Raw genomic sequence first — 23,157 nt, 5'->3', positions numbered from 1 at the left:
CAGAACAACACGGAGAATAACAAAATAAGATGGCTCACTTTGTTCAGAATGCTAAGGACTATTGTACAGAAAGCCCAATCACTGCATCTACCTGCTACCTTCTTCACAATAGTCTGGTGGAGCAGGCGACTGATAATAGCGTGCAAGCTATTTTTCTCAAATAAGCAATCTATCTATAAAATATGAAATAATATGTGAAAATAGCTTTTATATTTTCCTGAAGTCCAAGGTGACGTGTTCATATTGCTTGTTTGGCTGACCGCTTCTGTCGCTACTTCCGTTGCCGCACGATATTTTGATGACCTTGGCTTCCTACATGGACTTTATTGCTCTTTATACTGCGTCACTTGACTTCCTCCTTCACTCCCTCCATTGGCCAAACAAAGCGACATAGAGCGACGCGTAGGGCCACTGACCAAGCCGCCGTACTTGACGTGTTGGGAGCGAGCTGCTTTATCTTATGAGGGGAGGCCCCTGGATTTAAGCACTTGAGATGATTTTACAAAACCATCACCTCAAACTGCCTGTGGTATTTTTAGACTTTCTGTCAGACATTTTTAGGATTGCTTAAAGATGCTGATTCCCTCTTTGTGTGTGTGTGTGTGTGTGTGTGTGTGTGTGTGTGTGTGTGTGTGTGTGTGTGTGTGTGTGTGTGTGTGTGTGTGTGTGTGTTTAGTCTTTCAAGTGCCCCTAATTACAACTGAACTTAGAAGGCAATACATGACCTTTTTGCAAATGAGCTACTGCAATTTTAACTACCATTCCCTCTGCCCTCCTGCAGCCAGCTGAAGAAAAAAAAAACACAGATTCTCAACTGCATTCCTGAAAATGCCTCTGAAACGTGCTGTTGTTGGCAAGCTGCCCAGGTCAGTTAACATAAGAGCACGCTCCCTGTGGGTTTGCTAAATCACTCCGATACCCACAGGATGTCTGGAGCAAAGCAACACAGGCCTCACAGACGGTATGCCAAACTGTGTGTGTGTGTGTGTGTCAGGGAGCGTGTGTCATTTCTGGCTCAGTGTTTCCTGTAAACAGCTATTATTAGATAAATGTATCTTAATAACTCCCATTATATCAGAGCTGATGTGGTGACACAGTAGCTCAGTGTTTGTGTCAGTGGGTGTATGCCAAAGAAGGAGCTAGGCATTGGTCACTGCTCACTGTGTGTTAAGCAAATTGGTGATGTGTGTTTGCATCAGGTCTTTTAATGCGATAAATTAGCCTTCCAAACATCTGAAAACAACCTGAATATTAACATTCTCTATCGCAGTATATGTGATTTCATATTGGGATACTGATTCAGTATGACTCAGGCTGGACTGTCCTGATCCGTTAACGTCTTCACATCTCAGGAGTCTGAATCTCCCAGATAAACTGGTATGAATATCTGAACAACCTAATAATAATACTACTGAATCTGGACCTCCAGTATGCGGAGCAAGTAGCTTGTGAAAAGTTCTCTTATGATTTTAAAATATTTAATATTCAAAAACGTACCTATATAATGGCAGTGGCCTTTGGTGAATGTTGTGATGCAGAATTTGTTCAGTTAAATTAGTTAAGTTTTCTCGTGTTATTCCTGAGAATTGGGTCCATGCATTGTTTCCCTTTCACACATGAAGCACACAATAGGAGATAGTCAGACTCATGCTCAACTACTGGAAAAAAGGTTTGGCGAAGGGGTGGCGCCTAGGAACGGTGTGACGAACGTGACAAAATTCATGTAGCCGGTTCGTTATTTGGTCGTTTACAGCCAAGTCTCTCAAAGTTCCTTGAATATTTCTGAATATTTCACTGTCTGCCCTCGTTGACATAAGTTCCCACATCTCGTCTTCTCTCCAGTTAGACATTTTATTGGCGTCTTCTTGTAATTTACCCTTCTTCTTCACCCATGGTTGTTTGTTTTCTTCCGGTTTGGTACCAGCAACATGATCATCAACAGGCCCATCAACAAGGAGCAGTTCTATTCTCACATGTGGTCAATCAGACATTACACCGACTTTGTAGTAGGGAGCAGGTTAAAGTCTGTGTAATGTCCGGTTGGACTGATTTGGACATTTGCTTTCTCACATACAGCTCCTCAAGGTAATGTCTAGATGAGTTCAGGGCTGTAGAGCATGTGTGAGAGGGTTTTTTGTGGCTTCAAGGGCTTGTACAGGCTCTCGCTACATTTGTGATAGTGTGAAGTTAGGAGTGTGATATTCACACAGGGACTAATTAACACTTTAAAAAGCAAGTGTCGATGAAGTGTGAATTCAACAAACACATTTTGTTTTGAGGGGGTCAACTTGTCCAACGAAGCTGTTAACTTTCTGCTCTCGGTTGCAGATTTTTTGCCAATAGCCAGTAAAAATGGACTTGCAGTAATACCACAATGTGAACAATCATACTGGCTGAGCATCACATCAACCAGCAGTAGAGCTAGTACTGAAACCTGTAAGCTGTTTAGTTGGGAATTCAAGGACCATCTGGAAAACAACTCAGCTGTCCATGAGAATAACATTTGACTTTGAAAATGAAGCTGAGGTAAATGTGTGTCTTCGTCCAATGCAAACAAAAATGTTTCTTTGTTCACATACTTCAGTTTTTTTACTCTCAGTTCCTTGCCTGCATGATTATGAGGAAGCTTTCAGCAGAATCCCCCACACATGCGCCAAGAAACGACTGTTGACAGCAGTAAAAGTTCGACCGGTCCACATGTTGGAATTCTTCCCAAGTTGTATACAGTCCTCTTAACCACGCTCACATTTCAGATATTTTTCAGAGATTCAAATATGTCTGGTCTTGTGTCTTATGATTGTGAGCATATGATTGGGGGCATTATCTTCTAGTGCCCGAGCTAGAACCGCTTTGGAACAAAAATATCAACAGTCCAGGACAAGGTCACCAAGTCCACCCGCAATGAACATCTTAAAAGGAAAATGATCAAAATCAATGCAACAGGACTGGAGAAAGGTTGTTTTCCACCTTCAATAGCCAGCACCTACAATGCCCACAATGCAACTCAACCACTAAGTACTGTCAGAGATTCAGGTGTGTTATGCCAGCCTCTAGCCTGCAGCAGAGATGAGCAGTGGGCTGCAGAGGACTGGTAAGGTCACTTCTTCCAACTCCACACCTAAATAGTTTTTATTTTATTTTTACAAACTAGAATGATGCTGACTGACATGACATAACACAGCTCTTTCTGGAGACACTAAAGGCTCTATAGTACTCTTTTCACTGGGCAGTAGAACTACCAACCACCTGGAAACAGACTTCCAAGTGTAAATTTGGGGTTCTCCTTTCATGTAAATGCTTCTGGCAAACTATACAGCAAAAAAAACGATATTGTCACTAATTAAGTATGCACCGGTCCAACTGTAGGTATCTGCCAACACAGAGTATTGGTCCAATACCAGTGCTACTGATACCAGTGCTCTTTCATCCCCAAATTCAACATGTGCAAACAAGAATGCATCAAACTCTTTGGATCCATTTTACTCCATGTAACATGAAGCCAGGCATCGCTGTGGGTACAAATTTAAGTTGGCGGCTACCAACTCAGTCCTCTTAATAAGGCCAGCAGAAGCTCTGATAGAGATCCGGAGGATCAGATCTGTGCATCCTATCTCAGATAATTAAAATACATAACTCAGACGAAGAAAACATAAAGGCAATTCAGTCAGCCATTATAACTTATAGAATCAGAATAAATAAGAGGATACGCTTGTGTACACATAAGCTAGTAACAAATACTCAACCTGAACGTTCCTATAATCCAATTTGCATTCCCCATCTGCTGTGTTCCATGTGTTTAAACACAACAAACACAGAAAAGTCACGTCAGAAGAGGTTTAAACCCTGTGGGGCTGAACAATGTGCCAATACAGCCGGACTCCATTTGGAACCCCTCTTTTCCATGAGAGGCAGCTGAAGAGTAATTGTACTTTGGGGATTGGGGTGCACTCCGGAGAGGTCAGTTTCAGTTAGCTCTAATTTCACCTTGCTGTATTCACTACCATGCTTTTATTTGGAACAGCAGAAATGGCTGCTTGTTTGCGGTCAGCTCTTGCTGAATGACTACGCATTTCCTGAAACCTATTCTCACAAACACGCACTGAACGGGCCAACGTGAAACCAGATACAGGGGAGCCTTTGGACAAATGTCTCATTCACAAGTGCTTTGGTGCAGATGATCTTGGAGGGGAAGATTCACTTCTGGGGTGCATCATGCAAAAGGCAAAGAAATGTTTTTATTTCAAAGGACATTTTTGCCCCTTTGATTTGATATTAAAGATCAGTTTTATACTCTCCTCATGTTCACCGATGTTCACACCATAAATGTATCTCTAAATGTGGACATGCTCAATAAACACCCTTCACGCACAAACACACACTCCATCCAAATGATCATTTCTCAAATTCAGTTCTGACAAGACGCAGGAGGCTGAACGGCCTGTAAAGACGTTTCTCTGAGAGTTGGCTGTGAACACTTTCCAAACAAGATGCTAACAAGTTTAGGATGTGAGCGGTCTGCTGTCTGCCTGTGTGTGTGTGTGTGTGTGTGTGTTGTGTGTGTGTGTGTGTGTGTGTGTGTGTGTGTGTGTGTGTGTGTGTGCGTGCGTGCGTGCGTGTGTGTGTGCGTGTGTTCAAACTGGAACAGTGGGAAAGAGAGGAGATCAGATGGCTAAAAGCTCACTACAATATTTTTTATGAGGAAACCAGATGGTGCTTTCTTCACTCACCTACTGTACTGCAATCACCTCTTCAGACTAACTTCCTCCTCCGATGATTTACACAGCAACTGTTAAGGTACTCTTAAGGGCAGACTGTTAGTGCCCCTTTGCTCAGGGCATCAATATGGGCAAAATATCATGTCAGGATTTTTTCATGCAGGATCATCATTCACAACCTTCATGTTGTTTTTTAAGAAGTTACTAAACAGTATGACCAAATGAATATCCCTTTAAAAATAAACAAGGTAACAAAACATCACACCAAATTTTGTTCTGAAATTCAACACTTAAAAATGTCTTTAAAATGTATTTGAATATATATCAGTTACTTTTCAAAATCCAAATGAAGCACTCTTCACCTCTGCATAAATGAGATCTACCACACAGCAATTATTGAATAAGAAAATGTGTCACTTTTGAAGCTGACTCCCTTTATTTATCTATCCCAAACAGCGATAAATAATCACCTGGAGTTGAGTTTTCATTCAACCTAACTTATGACTGGTGTGTTAAGTGCATGACAAACAAATCAGCACACCAGGCAAAGTTACTGTATGAGCAAAGTCACTCCTAGCAAATTTCAAAGAGAACAACAAAGATATCTGCTCTACTGATGTTTAAAATGAAAGGACAGTAAGTTGTTGTTTTTCTCATTCACATATTTTTCTGTTTCGTTGGTGTGAACTGAACAAGTGTGAAACATTGATTTAATCATGGCCCATAGAACACTACATGTTAACACACTGTTATTTCATTGTATTGTAAATCTATTTCTGTTCTCTAAAATCTCTTTACGCTCATAACAATCACAATCAGAATCGGAATCAGAAGCTGTTTATTGCCAAGTATGTTACACATACAAGGAATTTGGCTAGGCTCTGCTGTGTCTGCGGCTTTCTTGGCATTTAAAATGAAGGAGCATGGAGAAAGTTAGAGGTGACTAAAGGTTGTCTGAACTTAACTGCCACTGTGGCAAACAGCCCCCCACCCTCACTGAGCTTTTCCCAAACAATGACATAAGCCTCCACTTATATCATTGTTTTGGAAAAGCTCTGTTAACCCTGTACACACTGGAACGCCGAGCTGGCGTTTGAAGTTTTAAGCACTCTGGAGGCCCTTTTGGAAAAAGGTGGCAGAGCACCGATGTCACACTTCATTCACGCTTCAAAATCACCAGCTAATTCATCAGCAGTTTGGCTTACAGCGGTCTTGAAACATCCAATCATATTCAGGCAGTGATTCACTTTTAGGTATCAGTGGGGTTTCACCTATTTCACCCTAGGGAGAGAAATAGCATGGAGACTGTCAGTTATGATACGAGTTATTAAATAATTACGACCAGGGACGAGGCAGCTTCTTTTAGGGCATTCGGCTTTCCGAGACATTTTGATGTCCAGGACTTGCTCTCTAACATAGTGCTCGTCTATAATCCGCCCGTTGTGCATATAGACAGGCAAAGGCAGTCGGGCATAAGAGCTAGTAAAACTATCACTAACATTCTCGGCTGTAGGTCAGAAGTTAAACCACACTTTACCACTTTCTGACAGAGTGTAAACAAGTAGCCTTAATGATGACATCATTGGTCGGTTCCTGTTCTAAAGCATCCTCATGCTGGGATATAGAGAAACAGCTTTTTAAAAGTTTATAGGTACACCCGTATAAGATCATACAATCCAAAACAATATCAATTGTACACAATGTTCACTTACTGGTGACACTGTGAAGTCTGACTAGCTTCTGTGGAGCGATTCATGTAGAGTGGTGTTTCCATTACTGTATTAATGCAACAGCTGAATGTTGTCCCCTTGACAGAGATAGTATTTGTTGCAGGACTGCTGTATTGTATTGTAACAGTAAACTAGTAACTATAACTGTTTGTAATATTTACCTAAAATTAATTTGAGTTGATCATGTTTGGTTTTGTGAAGTGCTGTGGAATTTAGCACCGGTTTGTTGAAACATAGCCCTATGCTAGCATAAATGATCATCAAATCCAAAGCTAATTATTAATCAAGATTATATTCCATTCATACAGTGTTTGATAACCAATACATATTTTTGTTAAGGTCATTTATGCGTTTGCTGTAGTTTTTCTAAATACAGGCAATTGTATGCTAGAATGCCAGGTGCCTATCACAGAGAGAGGGCGACAAAAGTCACACTCCACTTAATTCCTCTTTATCTGTTCTGTTTCTATCCTCTATGACTAGTTCCTCTTCTTCCTCTTTTGTGTGTATTACTCTCAGTATCCTGTCTTCTCTTCCCTCTCCCTGCCTCTGGCTGCCACATTCCTCCAAGTATGGCCACACGATGGCAGCTGCAAAGTGAACTTATCACGGACGAAGAAAGGGGATCTGCCGTGCTCTCTTCCTGTCAGCACAGATGTCAAGGTGAACTTGTGGGACTCCTTAAATAACTGGTTCTGCACCCCCACCCCCACCCCACCCCCGTCAGCTGCCCAGATTAGAGGAAGTCTCTTGTTTACAAGGGCATGGTGGGGTTTCTTTTTTAGCTGCAACCGCATCTTCAGCAAAGACATTATTTATAAAGCATCTAAAATGATTCAGCTTCAATTTAATATTAATGAGCTCTGATTCAATAGCATTTGATATTTTTTAATTGCACAAGAAGTTTATCAGTTTTGACTCTATAAGGCCGCGCCAACAAAAGTTATCGCGGGCACACGCCTTTACACACTAGTAAAGGTGTCCTGGTGGTCTAGGGGTTTTAGGGTTTAAGGTGCAGGCCATTGAATTGTGACGTCCCCAATCTGAGACCAGCAGGGAACCCTGATGCATGTTATCCATCACCTCTATCTCCACACTGTCATCTATCCCAAATAAAAATGCAGCATTCCCCCCACACACCATGCCTGTGTATTCCGCGTTCATGTGCATTACCCCACCTACCCCAGGCTTTTTAAAATTTATTTTTACCAGCAACGGCCCTACCATGCTGTCGTAGGTATTGCCTTGGGATATATTTGTGGTAAATGTGCTAACATTACTAGACTAATGTGTTACTGTGGCTGTCGCGATCTTTACCGTGAGTACACGCCTCACCTTCTTAAATTAGAAGAGAGTTTTCTGGTGTCACTGGTTCTTCCTGTGTAGTATTCCAATGCCCCCCTCTTGGTGCCCAGAGATCCAGCTGCCCTCTAGTTGCACTACCACTCTAGCAGTCAGGGTTTGCTTTTTGGGGCAATAAAAAAGTCACATTGTTGCTGCATAGCACTGTCTTCACATGCTGCCCTCCTGTCCTAACCAGTGTGCTATTTACATCTCATGGATACAAGCACAGCTAAGCTCCTCTGCTATTTTCATAAAATGGCGTATAGCCAGTTCTACTGATGAGAAGTTAGTTGTAGAATTGTCTTGATGAAGCTTGAGGGAAAATACTATGGACCAGTCCGTTTGTCCGTCTGTAACTCCACATGTCCATCAAGCAATGTTTGGGGCAACTCTGATAACATTTGAATGTGACTTTTGTTCAGTGACTTTGAGTGAAGACAGACTTGTAGCCTGCCATACTGTTATCCAAGCAGTTCAATGCTTCACCTGACAAGATGATTTTCAATGAAGTTGGAATTGTTGATGAATTCTTTAGGACAACATACTTACTGTTGACCCATATTTCATGTAATATCAAATTAAATTACATAACCACAAAAAAAGTTGATAGACAGACAGCTTGGGGCTTGTTATGGGATCACACCAGCCAGGACGCCACATTAGGCAAGGGGCCTAAAGTGTTGACCCACATTCTGATCATAACTACCCACCAGTAAAGTTTTGTGACTGCATTTTGCAAGGTTTTAGCACTATCACAGTCAACATACAAACAAGACATATTAACACCTGGTAGAGTCCTCAGACCTCCTCTGTGGTAGTTCCTGCTACAGTTGTTGTGTCCACACAGACTCACATGGTGAACACCATAGCAGCAACCCTGTAACAGCTGATCAAATAAATTGTGTACCTTTTTGTGAATGTTTTTGGTGGGTGAGTAACAGGTCTGAAGCCTGAATTATGCTGTGTGGAAGGGAGTCGGGGGTCAGGGTAGATGGGTCAGATTCTGTTCTCATGACATGACCCCCCCATGGATCCCAGCCAGGTAAACTTACTTCTTCCGTAAGAAGTGACGTTTTGAGGGGCCTTAAACCCTAACATGGGAGTCTGTTTACGACCTGTCCAGTGTTATTATAAAATATGAATAAAAACACTTAATGCTGGCAGAAAATAGATAAATCATTAAACCCAAACTGTGATTGTCAGCTATGGTATCGGCTCTCAGAAGCCCACATATTTCAAGGCTTCAGCATGGCTCTTCATAGATCAATACACCATCCCCCATAGCTCCAGGTCCTGCATCAGGACGCTGTGGCACAAAGCAACTAAGTCCTGTGAGACAGGGCTTCTCTGCTGAGGCGGAAATGTGATTGACAGGAGAGGGAGGAGGGGGTCGGTGCTTCACAATCCTTCTCTCATCTCTTTTCCACTCGTCCACGGAACGTTGCCACTCAGCCTCTCCCTGACAACAATGTTGGTAATCAAGTCACTTCTCAGACTTTTGGCCGGAATTCAAGACCACCATCACATCCCTGTACTCACAAGGCTTGTTTAAACAAATATGGCATTGTACTTGTTTTGCTCAGAAATAATAGTTGGTGGGATTTGTCATTTAGCTCTCTCTAAATAAAAATGCAAACATTGTTTATGACAGGATGTGGCTGATAAACGTTTGCTGTGTGTTCACACCCATAAATCAATGTATAATGTAAACATTATGTATCCTTTGTCCTGAAACACAACAATGGCCTGATCTCATTGAAGAACACGAAAACACGGTCAATCCCAAAGCTCTGTTTATGTGACGGTGAGGTTTGCTTCCTCTGAACAGATCTAACAAAGCTTATTTAATTTAATTCAATTCTATTCAATTTATTTTTTAATGCCCAAAATCACAAATCTCAAATTTGCCTCAGAGAGCTTTACAATCTGTCGGACATTTAGAGCAGCAAACTGTATATTTACTGTCCCATAGTACAAAATGACTGTTATAGCAGATATTGTTTATAGGCACTGCAGAGTTTAGTAAAACAATGATCCAAAGAATTCCACTTTCTGGTTGGGCATTTATCATCTGTGTTTGGGGAGTTCATGGCTGAGGTTACCATTGTCAAAGTTGGAGAGGACAATATCTTAGGAGTCAGTATCTGTTCGGTGAGCCTGCACTCAGTGGTCCAGAATTTAAAGGCGATCTGGCAGCAGAGGGCGTGGAATCGTTTTCTAATCATTTCCTTTGCAAATTAGCACAGAAGTTTGACCAAGCTGTCAAACAGGCGATGTAGTTCTGAATGAAACAAGATTCATCAGTGGCTTAGCCTGTTTCTCGCCTCAAATATTTCCGGAAATTGAATTAGACAGACTGATGGAAGTCAGAACGTTTATGAGTAGGGCGCCATGTTGTTCCCTGTTTTAAACAACAAAGCAAGAACCACGGACCAAGCAGGTGTGTCCATGATAGGACACGTTTTCATCAAAAGGCCAGTTGAGAACAAGCTCTATTCGGCTCTTTCCAAAACTTCAGCACACACAGCAGACCATGACATACCAATTAACTGCTTCTGCCGTCTCTAGTCTTAAATTGTATGTTAAAAACTGCAGAAAAACATGTTGAATAGCCATCATGTGTCAACAAGTATATGAGCACTCTCTGGAGGAGCAGCAGTGATGACTGCAGCGAGGATCGGCAGTATAAGAGTGAGCTGAGCACTGACAGCCTAAACACAATCTCCTCCAGCAGAGAGTGAGCTGGATGTGTGATGTATGAAGTGGAATGTGAGCGTCAGAGCGCTCCAGTTGTCTGCCTGAACCGGCTCACGGGCTTTGCTCTATTAAAACCTCATCCTTGTCCGACCCTAATAGGCCATGTGGCGATTATACATACACGACATGCCCGGACTGTTGACGTGAGGCCCACTCAGCCATAAGCAATGTGTCTGGTGATTCATCTCCATCCACTTAAAGCGACACGTATGTTATACATATGTTTTAGGCCTATTGCTCTGTTTCATGGCCACAATAAACATTTGAGAGACAACCAACTCTGTGGCACCTTCTAGCCTGACGTGTCTCAAATTCTGCTGCTCTGCTTTAAGCAACTTATAAAGTTCATTTTTCACAGGCCGCTCAGAAACATGTCACGTTCAGACTAATACTCAGGGTCACCCGAATGCACCCACCCAGTTACAACTCCAGCTATATCTAAGATAAATGCATTCTAACCTGGCACAACAGAAACGTTTATGTATTGATAGGTGATAGTGAAAAGGTTATTGGGTCATTCCATTGTTCATTCCCTTAGGCAACATAAACATGCTCAGTAAATGAAATGCCATTCTACTGTTCATGTTGGTACATTTTCTTGCTAGTAGTGTTGATAATTACACATAAGCCATGTTTCCAGAGTCATCATCTAGCTTCTTTGTTGCATGAGCTATGTCCTTCTTTTTCCCTTATTCATTGATAATCCACTTTCTTTAAACAAATGTATTTATCCGTGATTAACCAACGTGAGCTCCAGTCGGGTAGAAGCGACTCAACGTTTGCTCGTCTTTGTTTTACAGCTCACTTTCAACAGCTTCTAATGCAAAAAATTGCAATATTGGCACTGTTTTACTCCTCTTTTGGGACTTTTGGGACTCTTCTCCTCATGAACTTTGAAGTGAACAACCCCCTACTCACATGTGACCTCCTGCAGGTTGTCGGCATCGGCTGACGGCTTGGCGACACTAGTGGCTTTGTTTACAAACACAGATAATATTACGTTAATCACTTTGTCATATTGATTATTATACTAAAGCAATACCAGCTGGATTCAGCGCTGTGACACCATGGGCACAGGCTGCTGATGTAGCTCCTGTTTGATTTGTCAGAACAAGTCATAATCTAAAAAAATCTAGTGTCTCTATCTAGAAATCTCTATCTAAATAATCAAAGCTTGGTAGTCACGTGTTGCTCAATAGCCATCGGCACATGAATACATCCCACAATTCACTGCAGCACAAGGGACCAAGGCAAGGCTGAACCAACAACAGCTACAGGTTGATTAACAGAATATTATGAATATATTGTTCTGTGGACTTTTGTGTACATTGAAACAGGAGGAACGATTGGGTCTATAGGGGCACCTGAATATTGTTCTATGACAGAATTTAAAAGTTCCCAACGTATTCTTTACACGGACATGTCTTTACCTACTAAAACATACACCACAGAGAAAAAGAAGAAAAGTACACAATGGTGCTTTAATGTGATTGGTCAGTTTTGCCTGACAAGCTACTCACAGGCCTAAAAACCTCCTTCTCTCAGACTCAGACATTCAGCCTGTTGTGGGACACAGAAAGTCACAAGCCGTAAAAACACCGGACCATCTGGCAGCTCGGAGTTGAAAGACTTCCACACCTGCAGCAGCTGGAGAATCTCCTCTGAAGATGCGAGCACACAACCACCTTAATGGGCGTTCAGGAGCCATCGCAGACACTTACTGCCGAGTTACAACACTAACAGATCAATTAGCACTAATGTGTGGTGGCTGGCCCCTCCCCCTGTTCTCTCAGGGCTGTCACAAGCAGAAACAGGAACACACACACAGACGTAGAACTTGGAGTTGTCTGTCCATATTCTAAGCTCAACAACAGTATTCAACAACTACACCTCCCATGAGTCTTATGCTGCGTTCACACCAAAAGCGAAGCGAATATCCGCAACGCGTCTTCGCGTCAGTTTACTTGCAGGTCCATTTGTGTTTATTCGCTTCATTCGCGCTAGACTCGCTGCAGAGGAGGAGGGGCTTATCTCCAACGAAAACTCTGTCAACTCAGCTATTTATTTCCGCCATCAACTTGTTGTGGCAGTCCCAGATATCCAGGGAAACTAAGCGCCATCTTGTCTGGTTCATAACATTAATCCGTATTCACTGAATCCAGCAAGCCACACGTCGGCTGGTTTACTACAGCTGTATGTACCGAAAATAAACAATTTTACTGTGATTTAATTGCAATAAATGTACAAAAAGGGACGCCGAAATAACAACACAATGATGGTGGTTTGTAAAAAGTCAGAATTCATGTTTTGTTAGTTCTCTCTGCAAGACGACAAGGAAATCACTTTTAAAATGTTTGTTTTCTGAAAGGAGCTCGGATCGATGACAAAGTGACAGGAGGAGAATCTCAACACTGATTGGCTTTCGCAACACAGCGTCACGCAAATTTTTCGCCGGAGTTGAAATATTTAAACTCGCCTGAATGAAGCGAATGAAGCGAATGAGGTGAATGAAGCGATTACGCCTCATTCGCGCCGCCAGGCTCGAGTTCGCATCTACTCGCGTATATTCGCGTCTGTGCATTGACTTTACATGTAAACTAAACGCGCAAAAAATTCGCTTCGCTTTCGTTGTGAGCACGGCATTAGCCATAGGCTGTTAAACTATTAAATACTAACACAATAGCCATGGTTTTATTTGGTTGACATCAAGACATGTTCAATAGCCATTGGAGTTTGAAAGTGGAAAGAACCGTCCTGTACGGTGTTTTAGGTCATCTTGTTGGATGGTCACATGGTGTCGGACACCACGCCGACCCGGGATTGGCCAGCTGTGTCGAGGTGAGAGAGGATCAGGAGTTTTAACTTCTCTTATTGCCATTTATTTTTTTAGATTTAGATTGTCACTTTTAATGTGAACAACCAATCATCAACTAAAGTTTGATTGATTTCTTTTAATTTCTCCTATCCTTTTTAACATCGGGCCACAGGACAACAGTTAACACATTAGCCTTTTGGCTAATACTAGCACATTTACAGAAATGTAGATCAGTGTGCATTGTCCCTGAGAATGAATGAATAATTAAATAAATAACACTGTCTTAAGTTGTCTGGCCACAGGAACAATTCCAAACATGGGAGCTTTTCCTACTATCCGTCCAACATGAGGAGAATAAGTGCAAGAGTCAACACACACACACACACACACACACACACACACACACACACACACACACACACACACACACACACACACACACACACACACACACACACACACACACACACAAACACACACCTTGTCTATCTCATGACTTAATGACTACCACCTGGGGACTGCAGCAGAGAATCAGGTGTCCTTACTGTGTCGGTGTTGGCAGTCCTGCTGCTTTAGCTTTGGGATGCAAATCTGAAACCCTTTTTTTGTTACATAAATCTTTTGGAATTCCTAGCCCTGCTTGATTATGTCTGACAAGGGAAAAGAATAAAAAAATGTAGGTAAGTAGTATTAACTGCACTGATGCACATCAAAAACACAGCAGTGCAACACTGATAATTGTGATGGTTGATGAAGATACCTCCTGACCTTTGGCAGTGCTTCCGAACACTGCAGCTCTGTCTATGCTCTATGCTGGAGCAACATGAGAACCTATCATCTCCACTAGCTGCATGTGTACATATTGTATATCCAGTGGAGAAGCAGCAGGGTTTTGACCATCTTTAGGACCTTTAGGACTTGCATATCTCTCGCGTTGAGTGGTGAAGACAGTGACCGGTATGTATTTGACATTTTGAATGGCCAAATGTAGCTTCTCACCTGTGTTCAGTGTCAGTCAGTAAGAGAAAGTGAGGATCGTGTAAATGGGTGTGGTGTGTGTGTGTGGGGGGGACTAACCTGGGGGACAGAGGCAGCTGTGGGGAGCCTCCCTCGACTCCCGTGTCTTCGGTAGTCTCGCTGCAAGCTTCTGCACGATAGGGAATAGAGGAAGAATGTTAGAGCGCACTGAATCCTTAGTACTCTACTAATAATCTATCAAAAAACAACAACTCCAAACAACCTCAGCCCAAGCTCAATTTACTCGCTTGTTCCACACTTTCTGACTTCCATCAGAAAGTGTGTGAATCCTTCCATGACTCAGAACACTTTTAGGACTTCCTAACAATGTTAACAGTGAACTTTCATGGATAGGAAGCCAAGTTACAATTTCATGATAACTGAGCAAATATAAAAAAAATGTATGATCTGGGCAAAAATACCTTGACTTGAGATTGGTTTGTCAAGGGGGTATTACTGTGCTTAAATACCAAAGGAAATCACATTACTGTGAGAAATCAGGGAAACTGATCACGTGTTTAAATGTGCTGTAGAAGTCTGATTCATATATAGAAGTATGAATATGTTGTTTCATTCTTAAGGTTTGGGTTTTACTTAGAAACCATCACCAGGAGCATGCAGAAGTGTCAAAGAAAATAGCTGACAAATATAATTTCCTTGCATACATTCAAACTGGAACTACCAATATTGTCACTTATTGTTTCATTGTTGGCACAGGGCCAGCCAACACCTTTTAGTCCTTCTCCAGATACCAACGTGTGACAGTTGACCTCATTAGATAAACAAAAGCCGGCATGTGATGTGACCCTGAACAGAAAAGAAAAGCATCCGTGTGCCTTCTCCACTGCATAGAAGTCAGTCCCACTGCTGGTTACTGTTCAGAGCATGCAACAGGTGCTGAAGGGGATGTCATGGAGGCCCTGTTATTCTGAGCATTGCTGCGGTATTCTGGGCACAGCCTGTTACCTCAGTGGGCCTGTTCTCCTAGTTTGTGGGAGGATGGAGTGATGGCTGCACCTGCTGAATGCCATGCTGATAGTTCCTCCTCAGTGTAGGTGGGACTCTCAGCTGATCGCCATAGCGACCACAATGTCAAGAGGAACGTCTGTACTTAGTCAATTGTAAGGCGTAGTGTACATAACGTATCAGTCATCGTTTTTTGAACTGGCAAATTTTTTTTTATCTGGGTCAAGTGTATACAAAAATTGCAACCACTATTGACAATAGCTTGGCTATTTAATAGAGGTGGGTTTGTGCAGCACGTCTTGTGCCATACTAGTGACGATCCTCTCTGACCAATCATTGGTCTGCAGTGGTCTTTAACTCCACCTTCTAGTATCGGTATCGGTATTGCTCAGCTTGCGTGGAACCTCGACCGCGGTGGTACCAAGAATGGAGTGGTTCTGTTGGTACCATCCACAACTTCTGCTAATGGAAACGTGACCTAACCCTTCTAATGTGTAATGAACTGAAATTAACGACTGCTTAGTTGGAACGCAACTTTAAATACAAGTGGCCAATTATAATGTAATATGTGCCCACCACATGATGGGGGAATTGGGATTTATGGTTTAGAGATTTTGTTTATTTCTTTAGGGTATATCAGTTTGTAAGTGCTTTTGCTTTGGTTAACTGCCGTTATTATACTGGTATACTAATTGTCCCATTGGATTTTATTTGCAGTTTAGGTTGTAGGGTTTATTTTTTGTGTTATCCTCTTGTTTCATAAATGGTCTGTGTTTAGTTTGTGGTCAGATTAGTCTGTTCAGTCCTATTCAGTTTATGACACTAAACTGTGGTTCAGTGGTAGCGTGGGTTGTCATTCAATCAGAGGTATGGGAGTTTGATCACTGTCTCCACTAGTCCAATGCTATGTGTCCTGGGGCAAGACACTTAACCCCAAATTGCTCCTGTAGGCTGTGCGCTACATTTACCCTATATTTGAAAATCAATCTCCATCAAAATCAATGGCCATGGGTTGAACCATGGAGGATCATTAACGGGACATGTGTTAGATTTGCCTGGCCATTTTTCATGTCAATACGTGTCTTCTGTAGAAGTCTAAAGCCTGACGTCATATGGGCCCAACATTTAGTTTTAAGCACATTGAGGCCTTGATAAGCAAAAGGGCAAAAGAGAAACTGTAGATTAATGTAGATTTTAAAAAAGAATGTTTGTCCTACAGGACTTACATAAGGCTTTCATTCCTTAAGTATGGGGTTAGCTATGAAACACACTCGTAAAAATCTATAACTGCCTCAAAATAACCAGGGATTCCAAATTTAAGTGCTGTCTTTATTCAAAAGTCTCATGCAGAATGAAATGTGATAAAAAATGACTCAACTCTCAGACAGACATTTCCCTTCAACCCACTTTATGTTATTCATGAATTCCTGCAAGAGTTTATTTGGTTGATACTGGCAGAGCCCACTCACAACTGGAGAAGTCTTTAGTCGGACTGATCCAGAGAGCTGTGCAGCAAAGAACTCCCACCAGTCCAACCAGAAAGACACATTCTCAAAACCAGATAATGGAGGTAATGCAGAGTGGAGAAGATTCAGTTATATGGTAGCAGTCAGTTGTAAGAAAAAGAGCTGCACCATAAACACTCACATCTAACCTCTGACGTCACAAGCAAACACGGAGGTAGCAGAGCCAAAATGGCCAGGAGATAGGTGTTCTGCCTCAACTATTTCAGCTCTGCATCTTACTAGAGAGCTTGTGTGCTTCTTATCAAGGTCATACCATGGTATCCTACAGACTATGACAGTGGGATGTACATGCAGAGCAGCCGGGCTTTGGGGAAAGGGATCTGATTGAGGGATTGAAGAGAGTGTGTGTGTGTGTGTGTGTGTGTGTGTGTGTGTGTGTGCGTGGTAACCCAATGCCATGAGTGTTTGAATGGGGTTTGACCATTCTATTTTAAAAGGATGACAAACCTTTCTACTATTCTGTAGTCAGATTAACAGCGAGAGCTGGCACTGCTGCTCCACACACTTCCTGTTATAGTGTTCTGAGTCCAGGCCTTCACTTCACTTATTGTATTCCACTATGGGGTGTTTGTATGTATGTATGTTTGTAATATTTCAATGCAATTCACGTACTACTGGTTTCAGATTGAGGTTCAAGACTGTTCAAGACATACTGTTTTAGCATACTAAACAGCACGTAAGTATGGATTGAGGACGCAACCTTGAAGTCAAACTGAAATGAATTGTAGAAAGTAGTAAAAATAAATTACTGACATTTGAAATAAGGCAAATTCCTATAAAATTAAATGATGCTTCCTTTCTCACAAAATTTTGAGTGGTTATTTTTTTCACAAAGGTTATGTTATCCAATAACAAGGTTTATTTAATATGTCCATAAAAACATAGTTTCTCACAAGACCCTAACTGCTGGACTGAGGTCACATTACATTACATTGTCATTTGAATGAGCACGACATAATTCAAAAGCAAAAAGAACAGTTTGCAATTCCGTTCTCGCCTTCTGGTTGCAAATTGTCTAAGCATGAAAATGATATAAATTTCTTGTTAATTTTCCCATCCAGCTACATTATTGTTGATATTCTACTGTCATGATATCAGTTAAACATTTTTGATGTGAAATTTAATTTCAACTTGATTTTGACTTAGATTTCATCTAATCATGTGTATGTTTTTTCATGTATTTAAAAGTGTTTTCATTTTAATTTAAATTGCCATTATTGTTTGTATTATTATTATTATTAGTAGTAGTAGTAGTATTATACGTATATAACCAATACTGATACTGCATGAGTTTTCCTCATAAAATAAACTCCATTAGATTAATACATTTTCATATTGGCAGCTGCAGACCATAGATAAAATTGAAGTGAAAAGCTAACGAGAATGCAGATGGTTGGGGTAAAGACAGGTTTTTTAGTTTTCTAAATGCTTTAGTTTTCTGAATGCTAGCAAGTTTTCCGTTGAAATTAGCAAGTGCTTTAGAGGACAATCATTCGTGGATGATAAAGTCCCATAAGACCAAAGAAAGAAACCCATAATAGTTGATGAGCTGAAGAAGCTGATGGAGCTCTCTCTCTACATTTTATCCAGCAGAGATGCTGCTGTGGGGTTTTCAGGCCTCTTGTAGCTGAAGTCTGTTCCCCTCGAGCAGCAGCTGATGTATCTAGCAGGTACACTATTAGCACATGGGTATCATCAATCACACAGACGGAAAGCATTTAATACCGTGTCATGAAATGTCTTAATGATTCTTTTCTTCTGGACAGTGATGTGATGTTTTCATGAGGAAAAACACTCTTACGTTTGCTCATTGTAAACCCTTACTGCGCTGGATATCTTTACAATATCTACAATTGTCAGCGAGCCTGTTTAGTCTCACGCTCGACCATAATGTATCATTCAGGTAGGCGAAAAAAGTCACTCAGTGTGTGTGTGTTTGTGTGTATGTGTGTGTGTGTGTGTGTGTGTGTGTGTGTGTGCAACCATCACTAACTGTGCTCTGATGAAGAACAGAGGTGGCTCAGGCACTTCTACTTCAAGTGCGCTGTTTGCACTCGGCTGTCTGATTAGTCCATGGGTCATTTATACGTACACACACACACACACACACACACACACACACACATACACATATCTTAGAGGTAGCATACGTGTATATGCATGTCTTTGTGTTTGTGTGGTGTGAATGCCTTACAGTGTATTGGGTGACAGGTCTGTGGGGAGCAGGGGGAGACGTTTCTACACCTCACAACGTGGCCTCCACCTCCCATCATGCCTCTGCACTCACTACGCACACACCAGGTCTCCCCCCAGTCTGCAGAGAGCACTTTGTGGTAAATTGTAAATGTTAAAGGGGCCAAGTTTGGGGCGAGATAATAAAGAGAGAGTAGGGGGAGGGGCTTGGGCTGTTGTCAGGGGTGTTGTTGAGGTTATGGCTGTTGTTTTGGTAGAGCTACAATTGCCTTCAAGGACCTCACAAAGCTTATTCTTTACTTGCAGTGAAAAGAAGCTGTGAACTTTCACACCTTATTTGTTTTTCTTTTCAATATAGGAATATATAGGAATGTATGTTTTACTTATAGAGAGAAATTATTAAATAATCCACCGTCAAATGTTATGAAACATATAACAGATAAGTACCAATTAGGGCTGCACCTAACAATCATTTTTCTAATTGATTATTCTAAAGATTATTTCAAATTCCTGATTAATTTTAACATTAATTTGCCCCTAAATAAATATAAAAAACTATTTTCTTCTTTCTACTTCTCATTTACAGAGGCTATTGCATTAAAACGCACAATTCAGACACTTAAGAAATAAAGGATTGTACTTGTATTGATGACAAAACAAATTTCAACACAGATATGTTCACAACAGCATTATCAGGGATTGGCGAATAGAAAGCAATAATGCCAATCTCCTGTTTGATTATTAGAATATTATTGTTGAATATTGGCCGATAACGATCAGCGGTAAAACTTTATTTTATACTATAATGGTTAAATTGTTGAATTAATCCATGTTTCATTACTACGGTCCTTTACACCATTAACACCTACCAACACATCTGAAGCTCAATAATTAACACACTTTATCTTGTTAGTTTCATCCACACGAAACAGAAATGTGAGAAACAGGGGGACATGATGCAGTGCATTGTCACCCCGCTACATGTTGCCAGACACGGTTAGTCAGCACAGGTTTGGTTTAGGTCTCTGTACAGGAAGGTTGGTAACAATCCTGGCAACCACACTCCTAGAAGCTGTGCAGCCACTGCACTGTCTGCTGTTCTTGAAATAGTAGACATTGCCACATGCAACACTCAATAAGATAATGGATTCTGCTTTAGTCCAAACTGGAGTGGAATAATAAGGAGCAACCCCGTGCTGCTGGAACAGGGCTACTTTTCCATAACAGAGGAAACTGGTCATCACCGAAGGAGACAGGGATTCTGTATAGTGTTGGGTGAAAGTATCACAGAGAGAGACTCTCATTCTCTACAAAAGGACACATCTGTGCTTGTGTCCCATTAATAATACGTATTTATACATGCAGGGATAAACAAAGAGGCAGGCTGCATCGCCCCAGGCCCGCCTGCAGATGAAGACGGAGAGATCCTCCTCACCGGGCCCCATGGAGGAGCTCCAGAGCCAGGCACTCAAACAAGACTGGATATCTCCAGCACCTTTGATTGGACATAACTGAGTCCTTCAGTACTCCTCCACCTCTTTGTACTATTTGATGACACATATGAAGGAGTCCATACGGCTGCTTGGTCGGCTTCAAACTATGGCGCTCTATGTTCCTCTCTGTTCGCTTTGGATGAGTCAGAGACGGTGGGTCAGTTTCCTCTCCATACATGTATAGTGTCTTTTCAAAATAAACTTTTGTGTTGATAGGAAACATACAATTGCCGCACATAACATTCATACAGTGTCTTTTCTAAACAACAATCCAATTTAGGTTTCCTTTCACAACAAAACTACTTGTTTAGGCGTCTGCAAATAGTGGTTACGGTTCAAATAAGTACATTTTTTTGTACAAAACTAAGGTTAAAATAGATAAATGTTGACTTGGTTTCACACGGAACACAAACAGCGGTGTCCTGGGTGAAAGTCATTTTTGTGTGAGCCAACCAACCACCCTATATCTCCTCCCTACATTGACTTTCTCGCTCTCACAACATAAGTCACTATGACCGTCTAATAGTGATGTGGATAGGTTTAAATTGGAGTTAATCATACAGACACCTAAGGAGTTAGGAGGAAGAACAGGTTTGGTTAGCATGGCTTAGCATAGAGACTGGAAGCAGTTGAGAAAAGTTAGGCCAAAGCAAACGGTGGAAAGGAAAACAGGGTCCCTGTCTGACTTCAATCACTGTGGAAGAGCTTGTTAGTGTAGCTGTGGAAGTGGTCAACGACAGAACAGCACAGAGGGCGACTTTAGGAGCAACAGATGTGAAAGGGAGAGCTGAGTGAAGATGCACACGGGGCCAAGCTGTGTAGAAACACTGCTTTATCAATCCTTATCGCTTTAATAATGATTAATAAAGTATCTAGTAATGCTTCATAAATCAGCCAGAAGCCATTAATAAGACCAAGTTTGGGTTTGCCAAAATAAACTAAGTTATGAATTATTTCATATTTGAATATGACACATTTTTCTAAATAATCAGCAGAACATCACCTATAAGAAACGACTTATAAACCTCCTTCAAATAATGTATTATGTATTATTATTGTTATTTATATTATTATTATCGTAAATATTATTATTAATTATTATTGACATTATTATCATAATTATTATTATTATTGTTTGATCAAGACTAAATCAAAAGATAGATGATGAAGCGTAATGCTTATCATCCTTCTGTCCTATCCTCTCACACTAGCCATCATCTGCTCAAATCTACAAGTCCCATCTGAAAGTGTAGAATATAGAAATCTACTGAAACGTAATGAAACTGAGACCCTTTTCCTTCTTTTACCTGAAAATTCCATTTATTTACTTATTCGTCATGATTTGGGGGGTGAAATAGTTATAAAATGGAACTTCTATGTTGATCACTACAGTATCTTCTATTTCAGGCTAGAAAATAACAATTGACCGAATGCATTTGAGGTTTTACTGAAGAAACCCTTTAACCTCTGCAGACAGTCCCATTCATTCACCCCACATCTGACTTAAAGCCACCAAAGAACTGACAACTGAACAGGTCATTTGTTTGCACTGGATAAGATTCCCGACCCCGATTGAAATGAAGGTGATTTAAAGCGAGTTACTTTTAACTTTTTCAAATGACTTGACCCATGAAGGGACGCCGGGTGAGTGTTTGAGGTTATCACAGGTATCACAGGTATCACAGGTATCACAGCGGTGTCTCTGAGACGGTAGGAGTTCTCACCTCCTCCAGGATCTGGTCCAGTCGGCCCAGGATGACGGGCTCCACCTGTTCCATGGACAACATCCAGGCGGAAAGCTGCCGCTGCTCCAGACTTACTATCCTGGTCTGCAGCTCCGAGGTCCGAACCAAAACCACAATGCAAACTCCGACGCACAGAACAGACGCTGCAATGCACACCATGACGCACGGCACGTCTCTCCCAGCTCTCCCATCTCTCCCATCTCTCCCAGCTCTCCCATCTCTCCACGGCCTCTCCTCACCCGCTTTACCGCCGACTCCCCACTGCTGGTGCTCATCCATTTAGACTTCTACCTCTGCTGTTATCCACACAGAACCCTCTGTCATCCGGCGGAGAGGAACCCGAGGTCCTGCACGTTGGAGCTGAGAGGCAGTCTGTCTCTGTCTCTTTCTTCTGCAAACTGTCTCCAAACTACTGTCCTGCACTCAGATGAGCACCTACATGAAGGTTACTGGACAGGTGGGTAATGTTCCTGGTTCACAGGGACGGACTCTATCCTCTCTATCCCTCTCTCTCCTCTGTGTCCCTCAGTGCTGCGTTCACTGCTTCTCCTCTGAGCGAGCCCACAGTCTGCTGCAGGTCAGCAGCCTGTGCGTCTCTGAAACCTGAGCCAGCCTCTCTCTCTCTCTCTCTCTCTCTCTCTCTCTCTCTCTCTCTCTCTCTCTCTCTCTCTCTCTCTCTCTCTCTCTCTCTCTCTCTCTCTCTCTCTCTCTCTCTCTCTCTCTCTCTCTCTCTCTCTCTCTCTCTCTCTCTCTCTCTCTCTCTCTCTCTCTCTCTCTCTCTCTCTCTCTCTCTCTCTCTCTCTCTCTCTCTCTCTCTGTCTCTCTCTCTCTCTCTCTCTGTCTCTCTCTCTGTCTC

The 23,157-nt window shown here is 41.8% G+C and overlaps 1 protein-coding gene across 1 annotated transcript in view; it reads right to left on the bottom strand.

Annotated features, from left to right (window-relative positions):
* The window catches only part of col13a1 (collagen, type XIII, alpha 1), a 109,417-nt gene extending 86,561 nt beyond the window's left edge, over positions 1–22,856 (bottom strand). Inside the window, 2 exon segments of the mRNA XM_054600179.1 lie at positions 14,439–14,508; positions 22,281–22,856. Of these exon segments, the coding sequence (XP_054456154.1) occupies positions 14,439–14,508; positions 22,281–22,580 (370 nt within the window). The 5' untranslated portion in view covers positions 22,581–22,856.
* Positions 22,857–23,157: the final 301 nt, after the last annotated feature.

Source organism: Anoplopoma fimbria, chromosome 6 (assembly GCF_027596085.1).
Source record: "Anoplopoma fimbria isolate UVic2021 breed Golden Eagle Sablefish chromosome 6, Afim_UVic_2022, whole genome shotgun sequence".
NCBI lineage: Eukaryota > Metazoa > Chordata > Actinopteri > Perciformes > Anoplopomatidae > Anoplopoma > Anoplopoma fimbria.
Note: the sequence above shows the minus strand (reverse complement) of the source record. Positions and strands in the feature narration are given on the sequence as shown.